Source organism: Salvelinus namaycush, chromosome 15 (assembly GCF_016432855.1).
Source record: "Salvelinus namaycush isolate Seneca chromosome 15, SaNama_1.0, whole genome shotgun sequence".
NCBI lineage: Eukaryota > Metazoa > Chordata > Actinopteri > Salmoniformes > Salmonidae > Salvelinus > Salvelinus namaycush.
The window spans coordinates 16,300,469-16,324,341 of record NC_052321.1 but is presented as its reverse complement, the minus strand read 5'-3'; the positions used below and the strand labels follow the sequence as shown (position 1 = coordinate 16,324,341).

The window sequence follows — 23,873 nt, the reverse complement described above, 5'->3', positions numbered from 1 at the left end:
ATCTCATTCCAAAATCATGGGCATTAATATGGAGTTGGTCCCACCTTTGCTGCTATAACAGCCTCCACTCTTCTGGGAAGGCATTCCACTAGATGTTGGAGCATTGCTGCGGGGACTTGCTTCCATTCAGTTACAGGAGCATTAGTGAGGTCGGGCACTGATGTTGGGCGGTTAGGCCTGGCTCGCAGTCAGCGTTCCAATTCATCCCAAAGGTGTTCGATGGGGTTGAGGTCAGGGCTCTGTGCAGGCCAATCAAGTTCTTCCACCCCGATCTCAACAAGTCATTTCTGTATGGACCTCGCTTTGTGCACAGGGGCATTGTCATGCTGAGACAGGATGCTGAGACTTTTGCCACAAAGTTGGAAGTACAGAATTGTCTAGAATGTCATTGTATGCTGTAGCGTTAAGTTTTCCCTTCACTGGAACTAAGGGGCCTAGCCCGAACCATGAAAAACAGCCCCAGATCATTTTTCCTCCTCCCACAAAATGTACAGTTGGCACTATGCATTTGGGTAGTGTCACGTTCCTGACCTGTTTTCTGTTTGGTATGTGTTTATTGGTCAGGGCGTGAGTTTTGGGTGGGCAGTCTATGTTTTCTGTTTCTATGTTGGTTTTGGGGTTGCCTGGTATGGCTCTCAATTAGAGGCAGGTGTTTGACGTTTCCTCTGATTGAGAGTCATATTAAGGTAGGTTGTTCTCACTGTTTGTTTGTGGGTGATTGTCGTCCGTGTCTGTGTCTGCGCACCACACGGGACTGTAGCGTTTGTTCGTGCGTTCTTCATGTTTTATGTAAGTTCTCTCGTTCAGGTCTGTCTACTTCGTTTTGTTGTTTTGTAAAATTATCAAGTGTTCTTCGTGTGTTTAGTTTCGTCTTGTTAATAAAGTTCATTATGTATTCACAACCCGCTGCACGTTGGTCCAATCCTTGCTACTCCTCTTCGGATGAAGAGAAAGAGGAAGCCCGCGTACAGAATCACCCACCAAACCCAGATCAAGCAGCGGGTTAACGGACAGCAACGACAGCGCAAGAAGGAGGAATGGACATGGGAGGATGTTTTGGACGGTAAGGGTTGCTACACATGGGAGGAGATCCTGGCTGGAAAGGATCGCCTCCCATGGGAACAGCTGGAGGCAGCTCGGAGAGCGGAGGAAACCGGAGAGAGGAACCGGCGTTATGAGGGGACGCGTCTAGCACGGAAGCCCGAAAAGCCCGTGAGTACTACCCAAAAATTTCTTGGGGGGGGGGCTAAGAGGTAGTGGGCCGAGGGCAGGTAGGAGACCTGCGCCCACTTCCCAGGCTAACCGTGGAGAGCGGGAGTACGGGCAGACACCGTGTTACGCAGTAGAGCGCACGGTGTCTCCTGTACGTGTTCATAGCCCGGTGCGGGTTATTCCACCTCCCCGCACTGGTAGGGCTAGATTGGGCATTGAGCCAAATGTCATGAAGCCGGCCCTACATATCTGGCCACCAGTACGTCTCCTCGGGCCGGCTTACATGGCACCAGCCTTACGCATGGTGTCCCCGGTTCGCCTACATAGCCCGGTGCGGGTTATTCCACCTCCCCGCACTGGTCAGGCGACGGGGAGCATACAACCAGGTAAGGTTGGGCAGGTTCAGTGCTCAAGGGAGCCAGTACGCCTACACGGTCCGGTATATCCGGCGCCACCTTCCCGCCCCAGCTCAGTACCACCAGTGCCTGCACCACGCACCAAGCCTCATGTGCGTCCTCAGAGCCCTGTACGCACTGTTCCTCCTCCACGCACTCTCCCTGTGGTGCGTGTCTCAAGCTCAGTGCCTCCAGTTTCGGCACCACGCATCAAGCCTCATGTGCGTCTTCAGAGCCCTGTACGCACTGTTCCTTCTCCCCGCACTCGCCCTGAGGTGCGTGCCCTCAGCCCGGTACCTCCAGTTCCGGTACCACGCACCAGTCCTATAGTGCGCATCGAGAGTCCAGTGTGCCCTGTTCCTGCTCCCCGCACTAGCCTTGAGGTGCGTGTCTCCAGTCCGGTACCACCAGTTCCGGCACCACGCACCAGGCCTACTGTGCGCCTCAGCAGGTCAGAGTCGGCTGTCTGCCCAACGCCGCCTGCACTGCTCGTCTGCCCAGCACCGTCTGAGCCATCTGTCTGCCCAGCACCGTCTGAGCCATCTGTCTGCCCAGCGCCTTCGGAGCCATCTGTCTGCCCAGCGCCTTCGGAGCCATCCGTCTGCCCAGCGCCTTCTGAGCCATCCGTCTGCCCAGCGCCTTCTGAGCCATCCGTCTGCCCAGCGCCATTAGAGCCGCCCGTCTGTCCCGAGCCATTAGAGCCGTCCGGCAGTCAGGAGCCGCTAGAGCCGTCCGTCAGTCAGGAGCTGCCAGAGCCGCCAGCCAGTCAGGAGCTGCCAGAGCCGCCAGCCAGTCAGGAGCTGCCAGAGCTGCCCTACAGTCATGAGCTGCCCTCCAGTCATGAGCTGCCCTCCAGTCATGAGCTGCCCTCCAGTCATGAGCTGCCCTCCAGTCATGAGCTGCCACTCAGTCCGGAGCTGCCACTCAGTCCGGAGCTGCCATTAGTACAGTTGTCCCTCTGTCCTAAGCTACCTCTCTGTCCTGAGCTACCTCTCTGTCCTGAGCTGTCTCCTCTATGTAGGAGGGGCCTTAGTGAAGGTTCCTGGACCATGGTCGGGGGCGAGGGTCGCCACTCAAAGGACGCTAAGGAGGGGGACAAAGACAGTGGTGGAGTGGTGTCCTCGTCCACCGCCGGAGCCGCCACCGCGGACAGATGCCCACCCAGACCCTCCCCTTGAGTTGTAGGGGTGCGCCCGGAGTTCGCACCTTGAGGGGGGGGTTCTGTCACGTTCCTGACCTGTTTTCTGTTTGGTATGTGTTTATTGGTCAGGGCGTGAGTTTTGGGTGGGCAGTCTATGTTTTCTGTTTCTATGTTGGTTTTGGGGTTGCCTGGTATGGCTCTCAATTAGAGGCAGGTGTTTGACGTTTCCTTTGATTGAGAGTCATATTAAGGTAGGTTGTTCTCACTGTTTGTTTGTGGGTGATTGTCGTCCGTGTCTGTGTCTGCGCACCACACGGGACTGTAGCGTTTGTTCGTGCGTTCTTCATGTTTTATGTAAGTTCTCTCGTTCAGGTCTGTCTACTTCGTTTTGTTGTTTTGTAAAATTATCAAGTGTTCTTCGTGTGTTTAGTTTCGTCTTGTTAATAAAGTTCATTATGTATTCACAACCCGCTGCACGTTGGTCCAATCCTTGCTACTCCTCTTCGGATGAAGAGAAAGAGGAAGCCCGTTACAGGTAGGTAGCGTTCTGGCATCCGCCAAACCCAGATTCATCCGTCAGACTGCCAGATGGTGATGCGTGATTCATAACTCCAGAAAACGCGTTTTCACTGCTCCAATGTCCAATGGCGGCGAGCTTTACACCACTCCCGCTGACAGAACTTACAGTCGACCGGGGCATCTCTAGCAGTGCATACATTTGACTGACTTGTTTGAAAGGTGGCATTCTATGACGGTGCCACATTGAAAGTCACTGAGATTTTCAGTACGGGCCATTCTGCTGCCAATGTTTCTATGGAGATTGCATGGCTGTGTGCTCGATTTAATACACCTGTAAGCAATGGGTGTGGCTGAAATAGCCAAATCCACAAATTTGAAGGGGTGTCCACATACTTTTGTATATAGTGTAGCTAACAACCGCTCTCTATCCCGCTCCTGTCTCTATTGCTCTTCTGTCTGTCTGTCTGTCTGTCTGTCTGTCTGTCTGTCTGTCTGTCTGTCTGTCTGTCTGTCTGTCTGTCTGTCTGTCAAGAACCAATGAGAACAGGCAGCTGTAGGCTCAATGGATTCTAGTCATTGTAGTTCATTACCACGTTTTCTGAGCTTAATGGAAAGTTCCACCCAAAAACAATATTTTGGTATTTGTTTCATTAGGCCATTGTTGACATACAGTCCCAAAATGTTTTGCATGTCAGCAATCAAGTTTTCAAGATATATAACTGTAAAAATCCCGAAATATATCCGGTACGATTGCTGACATGCAAAACATTTTGGGACTATATCAACAATGGACTAATGAAACAAATACCAAAACATTGTTTTCCTTTAACTATGATGAGTTGGACAACATGTCTTAGAGAGAAATCTCTCTAGAGAAATGGCACAAACAGGTTAACTATGATGAGTTGGACAACATGTCTTAGAGAGAAATCTCTCTAGAGAAATGGCACAAACAGCGCGTTGAGCACGCACAAAAAAAACTACAAAAACTAAATGGATTTCAAATAATTGAACCGACTTCGGTCAATTAGTTATTTAAAAACAGAAAATAAACAGACATTTCGGTTAATCGCTCATCAGTAGTGGTGGAATCCTTATGCTTCCTTTCTTTCTGTCGTTAAACATATTGAAATAACCTAAATGATAACTCCCAATGTATGTTGGTATGTATCCCTCCCTCAGGTATTCCCCAGGGAATGATAACTATGCCCTGGCCTGTTCAATCGTGATGGGCCGCTCTCCACACACCCGCAACTCCCCCATCAGTCTCTCCTACACAGACACCGGGAGTGCAGGCTCCAACCACTGGAGACAGAAGTCCATGCCAGACGGGTGAGAGAACACTCAGGCCGCAACAAACCTGGGCCACGCTAAGGCCACATTCAGACCATACCCCGATCATACACAGACCCAAATTCGCTGCAGGGTTTCACTTTAATTGCTTTATTTCCAGATGTAGTCTGTATTTACTTGAATTACTTCTTTGGGAGTTATCCAACAACAGAAAGGAAATGACTGAAATATAATGATACGTTGTACGAACTGATATGTTGTACTCTCCAAAACTTAAACTACTCTTCTTCAGTAAATGATGCAGCTTGACATGATGCCCTCTTCTTCCATCTCTTTCCCAGGTTCAACAACAATAACCGTCACTCCCCTGTGTCTGCTGAGCGTCAGGGAGTTGGAGAAGGGTCTAACGGGACTAAGCCTGCTCCCGGATGGCCCCGAGAAGGGGAGGGGGCCAACAGGGGAGCCGATAGAGCCACAACAGGTATGAGGCCATGCTTTAGAAAATGCCCATGTCCTGTCTGGTGTTTTGGGTGATGCAGAGGGTGAGAGTCAGAGATAGGACCACCTCTCTATGTTACTCATTTTGTTATCTGGTTGTCTCATTCCTCTGTTTGCTCCTGTCCCTCCCAGACCTAGCTGTCTCCAAGGCTGCAGTACCTCGTCTCCAGGAGCAGGGGGGACACCTGTCCCCCAACAAGAACATCAAGGTCAGGCAGCAGGCTCAAATATGACCAAATATGTATTTTAAGGTTTAGTGAAGAGGCTGTAGTGGACTTACAGGGACCTTGAGCTCTGGCAGATAGACATAGGAATATAGCTAGCTTGGCAATGTATTGTTGTCTATGCCAAAGTAGTTGTCTTTATTTACTGTGGTCAAACAACCAGGAAGTGACTTTATGGTCCCTGTCTCTACAGGTGGAAGCTTCCTACTCCTCCAGCCAATCAGGCAGTAACACACTGTCCAGTAATGCCTCCAGCTCCGCCCACAGTGATGAGAAGTGGTATGAGATTAGCTCCAGCAGGACGGGGATGCGGCCTGACTCAGAGCTCAACGGCTACCTGCAGCGGGAGTCCACAGACAGCGGCATCGACGCTACCTCTTACGGGGCCTCAGGGTCCGGGGGCTCCAGGGCCAAAGAGCGGCGGGCCCCAGAGACCTCTCCTTCAGCCCCAGACTCACCCGCCCCCCCAGGGAGCAGCGAGGACCCAGCCCAGAGCCCCCCTGTGTTCCCCTCAGCCCCAGACAGTGGCTCCTACACCCTCAGTGATGCTGCTTCCCATTCCAGGTGTGTGCCTCCCTGTGTTGTGCTACTCTAGAGTTCTATTACAGTCAGCTCTTTATGCAGCCAATATGTTTCCTCTCATGTATCAATGTTTCATTAAGCAGACAGTGATGCATTGTAGTCCATATATATCCCCTATTGTCCCAGATGGAAAACTCCCAAGCCTTGCATTTTGCGGTGAGAGAGGTAGGAAGCAGCAACCTGCTGTGTGTGTGTCTCTGTGTGTGTGTGTGTGTGTGTGTGTGTGTGTGTGTGTGTGTGTGTGTGTGTGTGTAAGCTAGTTTCTCACAGAGAGAAAGAGAGCACTTGAAACACTGAGGAATGCTGAATGTGAGAGCTCAGCACGGTTAACACTCCAAACCACCGTTCCTTTGAGTGAACAGAGGCTTTCCTCCTCTCCTCAGCCTCTCCTCTGTGGCCCTGAAATAACTCCTGTGACAACACAGAGGCGGATGCAAGATGCAAGCAACGATGGTTTAATGAAATACAGTTTACAGCAGCAACAGGACAGACAGACTGTACTCAGACAGAATCCGACCCAGGGACTAGGGCGCATATACCGATGATAGCGTGCTGAGAAATCCAGGGGAATGTGTCCGGATGGGTAGGAAGGAGCCCAGAAGATAATCCACACAAGGGCGCCGAGAGAAAGAGCCCAGACACACGACACAACCTCAGGGAAGTAACAATGATCTGACAACAAGAAACACTGGTTACAGAACATATAAAGGGAAGATGAGTGATTCCAGCTGGCGCAGACAATCAGGCCGAGATTGGGAACCACGCCCACACAAACACGGGAGAGAGAGAGAGAGAGAGAGAGAGAGAGAGAGAGAGAGAGAGAGAGAGAGAAAAAGAGAAAGAGAAAGAGAGAGAGAGAGGGAGGCAGTGGATTCATGAACCGTGACAATACCCCCCCCCCTAGGAACGCCTCTTGGCGTTCCCAGGCGAATTTACCTGTCGATTGAAATCATCGATAAGGGAGTGATCCAGAATGTCCCTAGCAGGTACCCAACTTCTCTCCTCCGGACCGTAACCCTCCCAGTCCACCAGGTACTGGATTCCGCGTCCCCTCCTTCTAGAGTCCAAAATACGATTGACAGAAAAGGTGGGTTCCCCATCAACAAGTCGTGGCGGCGGGGGAACCGGGACCGGCGGGTTAATGCGTGCCTGAAACACAGGTTTTATTTTAGACACATGAAAGGTAGGATGAATTCTCCTATACGCCGGAGGAAGCTTGAGCCGGACCGCCACCGGACTAATGATCCTGGTGACTTTGAACGGGCCGATAAATTTGGGGGCAAGCTTGTTCGAAACGGATCGGAGTGGAATGTTCTTAGTAGAAAGCCACACTCCTTGGCCAACGACATATACCGGAGGCTTCGACCGGCGGCGATCGGCCTTAGCCTTGGTGCGCGCCCCCACCCGGAGAAGAGTCTCACGGGCTCTGCTCCATGCGTGACGGCACCTCTGGATGAAAGCGTGAGCGGAGGGAACAGTGACCTCGGACTCCGTACTGGGAAAGATAGGTGGCTGGTAACCTAAACTACACTCAAACGGAGAGAGACCCGTGGCTGCCACTGGCAACGAATTGTGAGCGTACTCAACCATAGAGAGTTGTTGACTCCAGGAAGAGGGATTCTTAGAAACCAAACATCGCAACACTCTCTCCAAATCTTGGTTGGCCCTCTCCGTTTGACCGTTGCTCTGGGGATGAAACCCTGAAGACAGACTGACACTCGCTCCCAGTAACCTACAAAACTCTTGCCAAAACTTGGACACAAATTGGGGCCCCCTGTCAGAAACTACGTCCATCGGCAGGCCATGTAAGCGAAAGACGTGATCCACGACAGTTACCGCTGTCTCCTTGGCAGATGGTAATTTAGGCAAGGGAATAAAATGAGCCGCCTTCGAGAACCGGTCCACCACGGTCAAAACAACCGTCTTGCCCTGGGAGGGCGGGAGGGCGGTAACAAAATCTAGCGCGATGTGGGACCAGGGTCTCGAAGGGACCGACAGCGGTTGGAGTAACCCATCTGGAGGTCGATTAGAAGTCTTCCCAGTGGCACAAACCGAGCAAGCCAAGACAAAACTGTGAATGTCACGAGCCATCAGTGGCCACCAAAAGCGTTGCTTAACCAAAAAGCTAGTGCGGCTGACTCCTGGATGACACGCTACGTTGGAGCAATGCCCCCACCGAATAACATCGGACCGACACCCCTCCGGCACAAACAACCGATTAGGCGGGCAACCGGGCGGAGGCTTAACCCCTTCTAAGGCCGTTTTGACCCTCGATTCAACCTCCCATGTGAGTGTGGAAACCACTAGGGTCCCGGGTAGGATGCACTCGGGAGTGGATGGGCGTTCGGAATGGTCAAAAATGCGAGAAAGGGAATCGGGTTTGACATTCTTGGAACCCGGGCGATACGAGAGAGAGAAGTCAAAACGTCCGAAAAAGAGTGCCCACCGCGCCTGCCTGGAGTTGAGTCGCTTGGCGGTTCTGATATATTCCAAATTCTTGTGATCGGTCCAAACTATAAAAGGTACCCCCGAACCCTCTAACCAATGGCGCCACTCCTCCAGTGCTAACTTCACTGCCAACAACTCTCTGTTGCCAATGTCGTAGTTGCGTTCCGCAGGTGATAACCGATAGGACAGGAACGCGCAAGGGTGCATCTTGTCGTCAGAAGAGGAACGTTGGGAAAGTACCGCACCTACCCCCACCTCTGAAGCGTCCACCTCCACCACGAACTGACGCGAGGGATCGGGAGCTATGAGGATGGGGGCCGAAACAAAGCGGCTCTTGAGTTTGGCGAATGCAGCCTCGGCTGTATCGGACCACCTGAACGTCACTCTGGGGGAGGTTAAGGCGGTAAGAGAAGCGACTATCTGGCTAAAGTTGCGAACGAAACGCCGGTAGAAATTGGCGAATCCCAGAAACCTCTGTAGGGCCTTACGGGAATCTGGGCTTGGCCAATCCACCACAGCCTTAACCTTGTCAGGATCCATGTGAATACCTTCAGTCGAGACGATGTAACCTAGGAATGGAACGGATTGTGCATGAAAAATGCATTTCTCCGCCTTGACAAAAAGTCCATTCTCCAACAACCTCTGAAGCACTCGTCTGACGTGCTGAACGTGTTCCTGGAGAGAAGAAGAAAAAATCAGTATGTCATCCAGGTAAACATATATGAACTGATCAATCATATCTCTCAGCACGTCATTGACGAGTGCCTGGAAAACCGCTGGGGAGTTGGATAGCCCAAAAGGCATGACCAAATATTCGAAGTGCCCTCTGGGGGTGTTAAACGCGGTCTTCCATTCATCCCCCCTCCTTATGCGAACCAAATGATATGCATTACGTAAATCCAACTTAGTGAACACGGATGCTCCCTGTAACCTTTCAAAGGCTGAGGACATCAACGGTAAGGGATAGGTATTCTTCACTGTGATGTTATTCAACCCACGGTAATCAATGCAAGGACGCAGAGATCCGTCCTTCTTCCCCACAAAGAAGAACCCCGCCCCCGCTGGAGAAGAGGAAGGACGAATGAATCCAGAGGCCAGGGAATCAGAGATGTATCTCTCCATAGCCTCCCTCTCAGGAACAGAGAGTGAATATAACTTGCCTTTAGGCGGAGACTCACCTGGCAATAATTCTATTGCACAGTCATAGGGACGATGCGGAGGAAGAGAAGCAGCACGGGACTTGCTGAACACCTCCTTCAGGTCGAGGTATTCAACGGGCACGTTAGACAAATCCACTGCCTCCTCTAGAAACACAGAATCAGACACAGATGAACAAGCAGACACTAAACAGGACTCAAGACACTTGTTACTCCACATGGATATAGAGTTATGACCCCAGTCAACTCTGGGGTTGTGTTGGGTGAGCCAAGGGTGGCCGAGAACTAATGGTGCAAGGGGTGAGTCCATGAGTAGAAATGATAGTGTCTCAGTGTGATTGCCAGAAGTGATGAGTGTGATAGGTTCAGTGGTGTGAGAAATGTTGGGGAGTTCTTGACCATTGAGAGCGTTGACGGATATCTTGTGCGTGAGTGAGGTGATAGGAATCTGGAGTTTGTGAGCGAGCTTGAAGTCCATAAAATTACCCTCTGCTCCTGAGTCCAGTAAGGCTTGGGTGTCGTGCGTGTGGGTGGCCCATCTTAGTCTTACCGGGAGGAGAGTAGATGATGAGGTCTTCTCTGTGGTGACACCACCCGATAGTAGCCTCATACTTACTACCGGGCCTGATCTTTTACCGGGCAGGAGTGGATAAAGTGGCCCGCTCTACCACAGTAGAGACAGAGTCCTTGGGATCTCCGCCTCTCCCTCTCTTCCCGGGAGAGGCGAGCTCTCCCCAGCTGCATGGGTTCGTGAGCGGAGGCTGAACTGGCCGTGTTCCCGCCGCTGGCATGCCAGCCCTCCGTGTCGTTATACGGTCTGTTAGGGCATGCTCGGCGGCCAATACGACTCAGACGAGCGTCGACCCTCAAGGCTAGTTCCACTAGTCCATTTAAACTCCTGGGAAGGTCCAGAACATAGATCTCCTTCTGGATCCGGTCCTCCAGCCCATGCAGAAACATGTCCCACTGCGCCTCCTCGTTCCACTGACACTCTGCGGCCAGAGTGCGGAATTGGATGGAGTATTCCGATACTGAACGGTCTCCTTGGCGAAGGTCAGCGAGTAGTCTGGCCGCCTCCCTACCCGCCACGGCCCGATCGAAGACCCTTCTCATCTCCTCGGAGAGTGTCTGGAAAGAGGTGCAGCATGGGTCCTGGTTCGCCCACACCGCCGTTCCCCAAAGAGCCGCTTTGCCTGATAGCAGTGTGAGTACGAATGCTACCTTAGACTGTTCACAGTTGAAGGTCCGTGGCTGCAACGAGAAATGCATGGAACATCTCGTAAGAAAAGCTCTGCAATAGTCAGGATCACCTGAATAACCCTCTGGTGTCGGTAGCCGTGGCTCTAGCTGGGAATCCGGCTCTGGCGGGGCGGGTTGAACTGCCGGTGTAGGTGGCGCAGCGAGACCCCTCAGATGTTGTAATTGTTGGGTCAGCTGGGATACCTGCGTCGCAAGGGCTTGTACTGCCCGACCTGTGCTGGAGATGTTCTCCTCTTGTTGATCCATTCTCGTGATACTGCGGGAAATGAATTCGGTCAGACTCGTTGAACTCGCTGCATCCATGGTAAGGTCAGATCATTCTGTGACAACACAGAGGCGGATGCAAGATGCAAGCAACGATGGTTTAATGAAATACAGTTTACAGCAGCAACAGGACAGACAGACTGTACTCAGACGGAATCCGACCCAGGGACTAGGGCGCATATACCGATGATAGCGTGCTGAGAAATCCAGGGGAATGTGTCCGGATGGGTAGGAAGGAGCCCAGAAGATAATCCACACAAGGGCGCCGAGAGAAAGAGCCCAGACACACGACACAGCCTCAGGGAAGTAACAATGATCTGACAACAAGAAACACTGGTTACAGAACATATAAAGGGAAGATAAGTGATTCCAGCTGGCGCAGACAATCAGGCCGAGATTGGGAACCACGCCCACACAAACACGGGAGAGAGAGAGAGAGAGAGAGAGAGAGAGAAAAAGAGAAAGAGAAAGAGAAAGAGAGAGAGAGAGGGAGGCAGTGGATTCATGAACCGTGACAACTCCAGCACCACCAGACTAGTGACTTTGTTTTCATGTACACACAGCATGTCTGAGGTGGGAGACGCTCGCTTTCATGACAAACTGAGGAGAAATATTGTTTGAAATATTAGTAGAAGTAAAGTAGAAGAAGTCCAAGGACACTGTGACCTATTCATTTCTCTCATCTCAGATGTGGAGATGTCAGAAATGTAGTTTGTGGGGAAAAGTAGTGAAAAGTACCAGGTGTTTTTGAAATAGTTTTGAAACTTTTATAGAAATGTGTTCATAGATGAGTGCACATTACAGAAATGTATATACACTACTGTTCAAAAGTCTGGGGTCACTTAGAAATGTCCTTGTTTTTTAAAGAAAAGCAAAAAAACAATGTCCGTTAAAGTAATATCAAATTGATCAGAAATACATTGTAGGCATTGTTAATGTTGTAAATGACTATTGTAGCTGGAAACGGCAGATTTTCTATGGAATATCTACATAGGCGTACAGAGGCCCATTATCAGCAACCCTCACTCCTGTGTTCCAGTGGCATGTTGTGTTAGCTTATCCAAGTTTATCATTTTAAAAGGCTAATTGATCACTAGAAAACCCTTTTGCAATTATGTTAGCACAGCTTAAAGCTGTTGTGCTAATTAAATAAGCAATAAAACTGGCCTTCTTTAGACTAGTTGAGTATCTGGAGCATCAGCATTTGTGGGTTCGATTACAGGCTCAAAATGGCCAGAAACAAAATAACTTTCTTCTGAAACTCGTCAGTCTATTCTTGTTCTGAGAAATGAAGGCTATTCCATGTAAGAAATTGCCAAGAAACTGAAGATCTCATACAACGCTGTGTACTACTCCCTTCACAGAACAGCGCAAACTGGCTCTAACCAGAATAGAAGGAGGAGTGGGAGGCCCCGGTGCACAACTGAGCAAGAGGACAAGTACATTAGAGTGTCTAGTTTGAGAAACAGACGCCTCACAAGTCCTCAACTGGCAGCTTCATTAAATAGTACCCGCAAAACACCAGTCTCAACGTCAACAGTGAAGAGGCGACTCCGGGATGCTGGCCTTCTAGGCAGAGTTGCAAAGAAAAAGCCATATCTCAGACTGGCCAATAAAAATAAAAGATTAAGATGGGCAAAAGAACACAGACACTGGACAGAGGAACTCTGCCTAGAAGGCCAGTTACCGGAGTCGCCTCTTCACTGTTGACTTTGAGACGGGTGTTTTGCGGGTACTATTTAATGAAGCTGACAAAAAAATGACTTTTCTAAGTGACCCCAAACTTTTGAACGGTAGTGTATAATCAAGCAATAAGGCAGAGGGTGAGACTATAGCTAATATACCACGGCTAAGGGCTGTTCTTATGCATGACGCAACACGGAGTGCCTGGATACAACCCATAGCCATGGTATATGGGCCATATACCACAAACCCCTGAGGTGCCTTATTGCTATTATAAACTGGTTACAAACATAAATAGAACAGTAAAAAATAAATGTTTTGTCATACCCGTGCTATATGGTCTCATATACCACGGCTTTCAGCCAATCAGCATTTAGGGCTCGAACCACCCAGTTTATAAATATACCTATACTAGTCGTTTGTTTTTCCTCCCAGTACTCTGAGCTCGGGCCACTCAGGCAGTCCCATGGGTCCAGGCTGCAGCCCCAGCTCCTTCCAGGAGGAGTCAGCCCTGACCACCTCCCCCACCTCCCACACTTCCCTTTCCCCTGGAGGCCCCAAGAGCTTCTACCCCCGCCAGGGAGCCACCTCCAAGTTCCTTATCGGCTGGAGGAAGCCTGGAGGCACCATCAACTCTGTGGACTTTGGCAACATACGCAAGTAAGCATGGGGGGAAATAGAGAAGGAATGTTGAACATACGTGTGTTTATTGATAGGTCAATGAGACCATTACACTGTGAGTCTTGTTGTGAAAGAATGTTCTTTCCCCATACAAACAAATCCTACTGTCCTAGATTGTTGATGTTATGGAGGCTTAAGATCTGAGTCAACTGAGAGGAGATGCATTTCCCACCTCAGTCATGGCTCACGTTTGTTTATAAACAAGTGCAACACTTCTTCCCTGTGGTTCAACTGAGAACTGCAACATAACACTGCTGATCTTCACTCTCCGTCTTCCTCAGACGTCACCAGAGTGATGGGTTGCTGGGTGGCAACCCCCAGCTCCGGGCCCAACTCAGGGCCCAATCCCCCCAGCGGGTCAACACGTCCAACCTGCAGGAAGACCTGAAGAAACTCATCACCCTGGACAGCCCCCCGCCCTCCTCCCATGATCAAAAGGTAGCTGGCAGCACTGTACTGTAGTACCAACGCTTTGTCACCATCATCTATTTTACTACATTGATGAGAAATCACATTTGAAATATACAGTACCAGTCAAAAGTTTGGACACACCTATTCATTCATGGGTTTTTCTTTTTTTTACTATTTTCTACATTGTAGAATAATAGTGAAGACATCAAAACTATGAAATAACACATATGGAATCATGTAGTCACCAAAAAAGTAAAAAAAAAAATATATAAATATATTTTATATTTGAGATTCCTCAAGGTAGCCACCTTTTGCCTTGATGACAACTTTCCACACTCTAGGCATTCTCTCAACCAGCTTCACCTGGAATGCTTTTCCAACAGTCTTGAAGGAGTTCCCGCATATGCTGAGCACTTGTTGGCTGCTTTTCCTTCACTCTGCGGTCCAACTCATCCCAAACCATCTCATTTGGGTTGAGGTCGGGTGATTGTGGAGGCCAGGTAATCTGATGCAGAACTCCATCACTCTCCTTCTTGGTCAAATAGCCCTTACACAGCCTGGAGGTGTGTTGGGTCATTGTCCTGTTGAAAAACAAATAGATAGTCCCACTAAGTGCAAACCAGATGGGATGGCGTATCGCTGCAGAATGCTGTGTTAGCCATGCTGGTTAAGTGTGCCTTGAATTCTAAATAAATTACTGACAATATCACCTGCAAAGCACCATCACACCTCCTACATGTTTCACGGTGGGAACCACACATGCGGAGATCATCCGTACACCTACTCTGTCCGTTCACCTACTCTGCTTCTCACAAAGACACGGCGGTTGGATCCCAAAATCTCAAGTTTTGACGCATCAGACCAAAGGATATATTTTGACCGGTCTAATGTCCATTGATCGTGTTTCTTGGCCCAAGCAAGTCTCTTCTTCTTATTGGTGTCCTTTAGTAGTGGTATATTTTCAGCAATTCGACCATGAAGGCCTGATTCACACAGTCTCCTCTGAACAGTTGATGTTGAGATGTGTCCGTTACTTAAATTCTGTGAAGCATTTATTTGGGCTGCAATTTCTGAGGCTGGTAACTAATGAACTTATCCCCTGCAGCAGAGGTATCTCTGGGTCTTCCTTTCCTGTGGCGGTCCTCATAAGAGCCAGTTTCATCATAGCGCTTGATGGTTTTTGAGACTGTACTTGAAGAAACTTTCAAAGTTCTTGACATTTTCCGAATTGACTGACCTTCGTGTCTTAAAGTAATGATGGATTCTTGTTTCTTTTTGCTTATTTGAGCTGTTCTTGCCATAATATGGACTTGGTCTTTTACCAAATAGGGCTATCTTCTGTATACCCCTCTACCTTGTCATAACACAACTGATTGGCTCAAACGCAATTAAGAAGGAAAGAAATTCACAAATTAACTTTTAACAAGGCATACCTGTTAATTGAAATGCAATCCAAGTTGCTGGTTGAGAGAATGCCAAGAGTGTGCAAAGCTGTCATCAAGGCAAAGGGTGGGTACTTTGAAGTATCTCAAATATAAAATATATTTTGATTTGATTTGTTTTAACACTTTTTTGGTTACTACATGATTCCATATTTGTTATTTCATAGTTTTAATGTCTTCACTATTATTCTACAACGTAGAATACAACGTAAAAACCCTTGAATGAGTAGGTGTGTCCAAACTTTTGACTGGTACTGTATATAAAAAACATATTCCAGAGTAGTTGATGTGAGTATTTGCTTGATGAATCCAAACTCCCTCCCCTGCTTTGCCACGTAAACTGTGCAACATGCTAAAGGCTGAGTTTATAGGTCAATCAGCAGCCTCACAGTGCTCCTCTCACTCCCTCTCTCCAGCCCTCATTCCCCGCCCCCCCTCCCAGCCGGCGCTCCCTGCAGAGGACCCTGTCAGACGAGAGCATCTACAGCGGGCAGCGGGAGCCCTCGTACAGCGGGCACAGAGAGATGCCCAACGACCTGCTCTTCAGCTGCTCCACCGTGCCCCGCTCGCCCACCGCCCGCCACGCGCCACCCCGACAACCCTCACATAAGTCTCTGGGTGAGCCTCAGATTATCCTGCAAATGATCCTTGAGTAAAGGAAATGCCATTTCATCCCAATTGAGCTCTATCTCAAACCAGGGGAGCACGGTTTATCTTAGAGGTGTTATCAGATTAATGCCATAACTCCTTAAGTGTGTTTAACCACTGAGTAATGTGGAGTATAATTGGTCATCTTTTTTAGTGCTTTATTTGATGGGAAAGGCTTCTGATATGTTGGGGCTTTGTTGTAATCTGCTGTCTCCTCCCTCTCTCCTCTCCCCTGCAGGTGACCTGTGTGAGTCGTCCAGCCAGGACCAGGGGTGCATGAGGCAGCAGCTGGGGGACCCAGGCCTCATGCCCCTACCTAACTCTGGAGCTGACCGCACTCTGGACTGGTCCAACCTGGTAGATGCTGCCAAGGCCTTCGAGGGTAGGCAAAGTAAGCTAGAGATGTACTATCTTTAACAGCAGAGGGCAGTGGCGCTCTGTCTCATTGCTTTGTGTTGTCCAGATGAGCTGTGACTGAAGCTGTAACTGTTCTGTTTTTCTCTGGCAGTTCAGAGACTGTTATCTGTAAATGATGAAAGCTCCAGGCCAGAGGTCACAGACACCAGCCCCCAACAGGCAGAACCCCAGGCTGCCCCAGAGAGACACCCCTCGCCTGGGTAAGACCATTTACCATGCATGTCCAGATAATTCTGTAGACGTAGGTAGGGCCAGGAGTTTATCCCACAACTTGGGCCCAGTTTTTCCCAGCTAGGTCACATGGCCAGGAATTATTCAACTCCTCTGCCCATTTTAAGCCAATTTGGCCCAGGTCATGCTTGTCTTGTTTTAGTTTACAATATGGTAGTGAACAGTTTGTGCCCTCCCACAGTGAGAGCCCAGCCTGTCTGATGGGGAAGGTCAGCCAGCTGGAGTCAATGGTGAAGCTACTACAGGATGACCTTAATAAGGTGAGACAAGACACAGCCAGATCTCTAGCACCCGAGTCTTAGCCTAGCCATTTTGTACTCTACTGTTCACTTTTTACTACACCTTGTGCCCTTTCCCTAACAGGGGTTCAACCAGTAGAAAGAACAGTTGAAAGAGCAGGGCTGGGAATTGCCAGGGACTTCACAATATGATATTATCATGATACTTAGGTGCCGATATGATATGTATAACGATTCTAATGATTCTATATGTATTGCAATTCGAACCTGCGATTTTATTGCGATTCGATGTTCCAAAAATATTGCTCACCATATTCCTACTGCAGAGGGACAAGAGAGAGCCATGAGAAAACGAGTTTTCATCAGTCATGGGCATAAAAATGCTGAAAACAAATTGGCTCCCTATTCAAAAAGAAGAGTTTGGTGCAGTTTTGGTGCATGTACAGCTAACTAGCACACATGTAATATTGCAATATTGTCAAAACTAATATTGCGATATATCGTCAACAATAATATCCCAATATGTAATTGTATTGAACCCCCATCACTACTTCTCAGTGTGGAAATGTCAAACAGGTGTGCAGGGATATCTCTGCAGTGTGGTTCCAGTTGACGGTATATCAGCAGACCCATTCAGCACCTGCATTTACTACTCTGCCTCCTGGTTGTAGCTGCCCTGTATATCTCCTGAGGACAGTACTATAGAGTAAAGAGAGCTTTCCTCTCCTCTCTGTGTTATTGATGACTCTCTCTATGTGTGTGTCCAGGAGAAGGATACCAAGGTGTCCCTGCAGGCCCAGATACAGAGCCTGAGAGAGCACAACCAGCGGCTCCAGGAGGAGTCCTACAGCGCCTCGGCCAAGCTCAAGAAGTTCACAGAGTGGGTCTTCAACACCATCGACATGAACTGACTCTGTCTATGTGCAGTAGACAGGAGGAACACCTGAACACACGTGACCACAACACACTCAAACTTAAACTGATTCACACAATGGGTGCTCAGAACCGCAGGAGTTGGTCTTTGATTCCTTCTACATTAACTGTGATTCTGCTATTGACATGGACCGATTCACAGTGGATCTAAATTTTGTATGATCAACATGAACTGAATCACTTTGGTCTCCAGCGGTCCCATCATGAACTGATCTGCCAAGCTTATTATTGTCATGATCATCATAGCCCAGGGAAGTTAATACATCTCTGTCAGACATGCAGGGACACTACAGTACAGTGCCAGCGAATCCTAAAGAAAAGATTGCATGCTGTTGATCTCTCAGTCTTTCTCCCTCTCCATCCTCTATCTCCTCCTATAAAACCTCACTGAGCAGTAAGTGGTTGCGGTATTACAGATCCACTGTGTTGAAGAATGATGGCAATTCATCATCAACTACAGCTGTTCAACAATTTATTTTGTTAATATATATGAACAGAAATGTTACCACTGAAAAAAAACGGATATCGTTTTACCACCTACCCATGTCTCTCTATGGAGTGACCTCATTTCAGGAGAGTAAAATGGGCTTACTGGATGCAGTAGTTCCAGATTGTATTATTGGTTTCTGTGTGAAAACAACTGGGCTGTCTGGGTGGCCGACTGGAAGGTGAGGGTTACTGTTCAATCAACTTCATAGTGACAATATTCATTCTTGATCTATTTTAATATCCTACCAGACTATTAGTATGGTTCCTTCCTTGCCTGCCTGCGGTTTTGGATCCACAGTGCCACCTTGTGATTATAACATGTCAGATTACATGGAAATACGTACTATACTTGATCCTGGTCCACAGCGTTTTAGAAGGCCTCTGGTGTCACACGTGATCCTTTTGTACTCTGTAGATGAAATCGCTACTGTATGCCATATAAAGAGGTTATGTAAATCCTGAAATGCCAGTTACAGTCATCTAAGTCTATTAGAAGTCCAACCTGACCATTGGTCTGCTTAGAAGGGAGACCTGACACCTATTAATGATGCGACTTGGTAGACCCTCCATATCTACAGTCAGTGGTACTATTAAAACACCCTGTATATAACAAAGGATTCTGATGCTCATCATAATGTGCACCCTCATTCATGTTTTACAGCAGGTGATGATGTTTCCTTTGAGCTGCGATGTATAAAAATGTTTATATCTATTAAAGATATTTTGTGCAATTTTATCTTTGTTCAGGGGTCGTTGTAGTGATTGTGTCTTTGTACAGCAGTCATTATAGTGTGGGGCTGCACACCCAAATGAAGATATGGTATGTATGATGTAGCCACAGGACAGGGTTCCGCTTATTTTCCACTAATCCATGTAGATTATTTATAGATGTAGTAGATTATAATCATGGTTAGCTTTTAGCGGCAATAGTGCATTGATTTTATACACTCCCCTCCGTATTTATTTGCATAGTGAAGCAACTTTTATCAAATGTGGCTCTAGAATATGGATTTGAGATCTAATGTTTCATATGAGGTGACAGTACAGAATGTCACCTTTAATTTGAGGGTATTTTGAAACGTATCTGTTCTACCATTTAGAAATGAAAGCACTTTATGTATTTAGTCCCCCCATTTGAAGATGTCATAAGTATTTGCACAAATTCACTTATAGTGTATTAAAGTAGTCAAAAGTAAAGCGTGTGCATGACATTTTTTTATGGGCCTAATAATAAAGATGTAATTTAACGTTAAAATTAATTACCTTTTAATGTGGCATGAACACAACCGGTCATGATATTTTCATCTGGTTGTCAAATAAATCACTTCTAAAAGTAGGCTAACTGCATGGTCGTCCACCAAAATAATTCCAGCATCCAAACTGCATGTATTCTGGCGCCATTTGATAAATGGAAATAGACATCTGTTACAAAACAGTGTGCCTAATGATATTTAGCTATGGTCATTGATTAGGTCTATATTGATTAGGTCTATTTTGATTAGGTCTACATTAATGAGGTCTATATTGATTAGGTCTATTTTGATTAGGACTATATTGATTAGGTCTATATTAATTAGGTCTATATTGATTAGGTCTATATTAATTAGGTCTATATTGATTAGGTCTATTTAAATGAGGTCTATATTGATTAGGTCTATATTAATTAGATCTATATTAATGAGGTCTGTATTGATTAGGTCTATATTGATTAGGTCTATATTAATTAGGCCTATATTGATTAGATCTATATTAATTAGGTCTATATTGATTAGGTCTATATTAATGAGGTCTATATTAATTAGGTCTATATTAATGAGGTCTATATTGATTAGGTCTATATTAATTAGATTTGAGGTCTATATTGATTCGGTCTATATTAATTAGGTCTATATTGATTAGGTATATATTAATTAGTTATATATTGATTAGGTCTATATTGATTAGGCCTATTATAATTAGGTCTATATTAGGTCTATATTGATTAGGTCTCTATTGATTAGATCTATATTAATGAGATCTATATTGATTAGGTCTATATTAATGAGGTCTATATTAATTAGGTCTATATTGATTAGGTTTTAGGTCTATATTGATTAGGTCAATATTTATTAGGTCTATATTAATTAGGTCTATATTGGTTAGGTCTCTATTGATTAGGTCTCTATTGATTAGGTCTATATTAATGAGATCTATATTGATTAGGTCTATATTAATTAGGTCTATATTAATGAGGTCTATATTGATTAGGTCTCTATTGATTTGGTCTATATTAATTAGGTCTAAATTGATTAGGTCTATATTAATTAGGTCTATATTCATTAGGTCTATATGAATTAGGTCTATATGAATTAGGTCTATATTAATTAGGTCTATATTAATTAGGTCTATATTGGTTAGGTCTATATTGATTAGGTCTATATTGATTAGGTTTATATTAATTAGGTCTATATTGATTAGGTCTATATTGATTAGGTTTATATTAATTACGTCTATATTAATTACGTCTATATTAATTAAATTTATATTAATTAGGTCTATATTAATTAGGTCTTAGGTCTATATTGATTAGGTCTATATTGATTATGTCTATATTAATTAGGTCTATATTAATTAGGTCTTAGGTCTATATTGATTATGTCTATATTAATTAGGTCTATATTAATTAGGTCTATTTGATTAGGTCTATATTGATTAGGTTTATACTAATTAGGTCTATATTAATTAGGTCTATATTAATTAGCTCTAAATTAATCATATTTATATTAATTAGGTCTATATTAATTAGGTCTTAGGTCTATATTAATTATGTCTATATTAATTAGGTCTATATTGATTAGGTCTTAGGTCTATATTGATTAGGTCTATATTCATGATGTCTATATTAATTAGTTCTATATTAATTAGGTCTTAGGTCTATTTGATTAGGTTTATATGAATTAGGTCTATATGAATTAGGTCTATATTAATTAGGCCTATATTGATTAGGTTTATATTGATTAGGTCTATATTGATTAGGTCTATATTGATTGGGTCTATATTAATTGATACATCTTGCTGACAAATGTACATTTTTTGTAGCCTGAAAAGGTTGGACACCTGAAATTAGGCTGAACCTGTCCCGGGAAAAACGTGATGGCCACGCTAACACACACATGTCAACATACTAGGCTAGGCTACACTGTTTATTACCATGAACTTCTACTAGGCATACCGGTAGTGATGTAGTAGTAAAAAAAAAAGTCCTCAAATCCAAAATAATGTAGGCCTATGCCGTTGCAAAATTGAATGCTTCTAACAGAAATAGTCAACTATCGGCCTACTGTCATTAATGTACTTGTTGGATGGATTGGATGCACATTGGTGTCTAGATGTAGACTAGTTGTCTAGTGATATTGTCAACCGTCATCAGCTGATCCAGGAAATAAAACAAATATTGATAGAAAATAATAAAGGTAAATAAATGGTCTAGTACTTCTGGCCACGGACGGCACAGAGAACACCAGCACCCGTGTGCACCTGAAAAACAAAGCAATGATCGCTCTAAACAGCTGACTGACAAAAGCAAACAATGGTAAATCAACTGATAAATCTAATGCATTGGGATAAAGGCTATTTTAATCAAGGACGCATGGCAAACAAATGGAGGAAGTACAAGATAAAAATTAATTCTCAAATGAGCACAGCTGAGGCAGACATTCAGCCCTACTGAGCGGTGTAGTCTTAGATATGACCAAATAAATGGTGTAAACCATGACAGAGAGGTGGGGGTGTTCATTTCATTTGGAAGCTTTTATTTTCATATCTACCACTGTAAAACATCTACCACTGCATTTTAAAGAAATAGAAGACTGGTTAAATTAGCATGATATATATTTTTTTTGGGGGGGGGGGGGGTTTAAATTGAACCTTTATTTAACTAGGCAAGTCAGTTAAGAACAAATTCTTATTTACAATGACGGCCTACCCCGGCCTAACCCGGCGCTCTATGGGACTCCCAATCACGGCTGGATGTGATGCAGCCTGGATTCCAACCAGGGACTGCAGGGACGCCTCTTGCACTGAGATGCAGTGCCTTAGACCGCTGCGCCACTGGACCCCCCAATGTTGTACTTTTGTTGCATTAAGGGGAGCTAACGTCTCATTCAGGGGAGCTGAGCTCCCATTCCCCCGTAATTCGTACCCTGCTTGCCAGTCCAGTGGCAGCCTCAGAAGGTGGGCGGTAGCATGTGTTATTTTGTGATTAATAGTGAGCTGCTGTTTTTCCACTGACAGACCATTACACAACAGCCTAACTGAGGCTACAGCATGTCGCACCCAGCCAGATCCACCATGAGAGAGGGAGAGAGGAGGGGGTTTTAGGTGATGCCTTGGCATTGAAGGAGTTTTATACAGGGAGGTTATTTGTTGATATAGTTGTAATATTGCTGACCCTGCAGCTGTCTTGAACCAGGTCTTTCTTGCAAAAAACTTGGATAAATGAAGATTAAATAGAAAAATCAAAAGCTAAAAGGACCATGTTTTTCCAAGTATGTTTTCCCTGCTGAGTTCGGAGTTGCTGACTTCTCCAGATGTTCTCTCTAGGTCCTAGGACATGATTTAGAACATATGCATGCTGTGGTGTACATAGATAAGAACCAGTCCCAGTTTACTGATCCAGTTGATTAATGCAGTGAGTCCAGAGAGGAGCAGAGGTGATGGGGGATGTCAGATGTGGTGATCTCGTGGTTAATATTTCACCAGTGAAGAACTGGCGAATGTCTCCTCAATAATTCAGCATGAATGTAGATGAAGCCTGGCTCCTTTAAAGCTGATTAGAATGAGACCTCCTTCTCTGCTTGTTAATGATGCAGAGCCTAGATTGTATTAATGGTACATTTGGCTGATGTAAGTGGGAGATGTTACAGTAACAGCTTTGCAGGTCACGGACATAATGCAATACTGTACGGTGTGGGGCATGGGGGATTATCATATTGCCATATTACTGTGGTTTATTTTTTACTGTAAGCACCAACAAAGGGTATTGTTAATACATCTCAGCCATAATGGGGGTGGGTAGTAATAGTATATGGTTAACAGTACTATATGAGAAGGTTAAATGGAAGCACTCTGGGGTTACTTTTCTTTGTACATTTAATAATAGACGTGACACACGTAGTCTGACATCTGACATTACTATTCAGCTCTGACTGGTTTGCTTGTGTTTCTGTGAGCTTGATTTTACACAATTCGATGTTGAATGATGTGATTTGCATCCAAAGTAGAAATGCTCCCTTTGACGCAGTTCATCTGATAGAAGCAGAAGGTAAGCTGCATGTTTCTGAGGTGTCCTTGGTTTCAGTCATAGCATGTGGGGTGCTAGGCTACAAGGGAAGGTGTTACAGAGGAATGACAGGGAAAGAATTAGAGTAGACAACAAGGATAAATGCCGCAATACAGGCCCTTGTGCTCTGTTTGTGTTTATATATGTAGCCGGTTAACTGGTTCTGTGAAAAGTCTTTGTGTGTGTGTGTGTGTGTATGTGTGTGTGCGTGAGCGTGTGTGTGTGTGTGCATGTGCACGTGTGTGTGTGTGTGAGTGTGTTTGTATGTATTCATAAATTGGCCAGGCAAAGATTTTCTGGGAGAATATTCATTGGGGGAACTTTGGATCTCATTTATAAGAGAAAAAAAAGCTTTCGCCATTTTGGTTTACCATTTAAGCTTGGAT

At 45.9% G+C, this 23,873-nt stretch overlaps 1 protein-coding gene across 3 annotated transcripts in view; it reads left to right on the top strand.

Annotated features, from left to right (window-relative positions):
* LOC120060225 (signal-induced proliferation-associated 1-like protein 1) overlaps positions 1–19,198 on the top strand; it is an 86,780-nt gene extending 67,582 nt beyond the window's left edge. For 2 of the 3 annotated variants that reach the window (XM_039009378.1, XM_039009379.1), the window contains exons 11-21: positions 4,450–4,599; positions 4,902–5,041; positions 5,191–5,267; positions 5,476–5,846; positions 13,112–13,336; positions 13,639–13,795; positions 15,627–15,828; positions 16,097–16,249; positions 16,367–16,475; positions 16,688–16,766; positions 17,513–19,198. In XM_039009378.1, the coding sequence (XP_038865306.1) occupies positions 4,450–4,599; positions 4,902–5,041; positions 5,191–5,267; positions 5,476–5,846; positions 13,112–13,336; positions 13,639–13,795; positions 15,627–15,828; positions 16,097–16,249; positions 16,367–16,475; positions 16,688–16,766; positions 17,513–17,656 (1,807 nt within the window). In that variant the 3' untranslated portion in view covers positions 17,657–19,198. The remainder of the gene's footprint in view (positions 1–4,449; positions 4,600–4,901; positions 5,042–5,190; positions 5,268–5,475; positions 5,847–13,111; positions 13,337–13,638; positions 13,796–15,626; positions 15,829–16,096; positions 16,250–16,366; positions 16,476–16,687; positions 16,767–17,512) is intronic. The other variant, XM_039009380.1, reaches the window with a different exon arrangement.
* Positions 19,199–23,873: the final 4,675 nt, after the last annotated feature.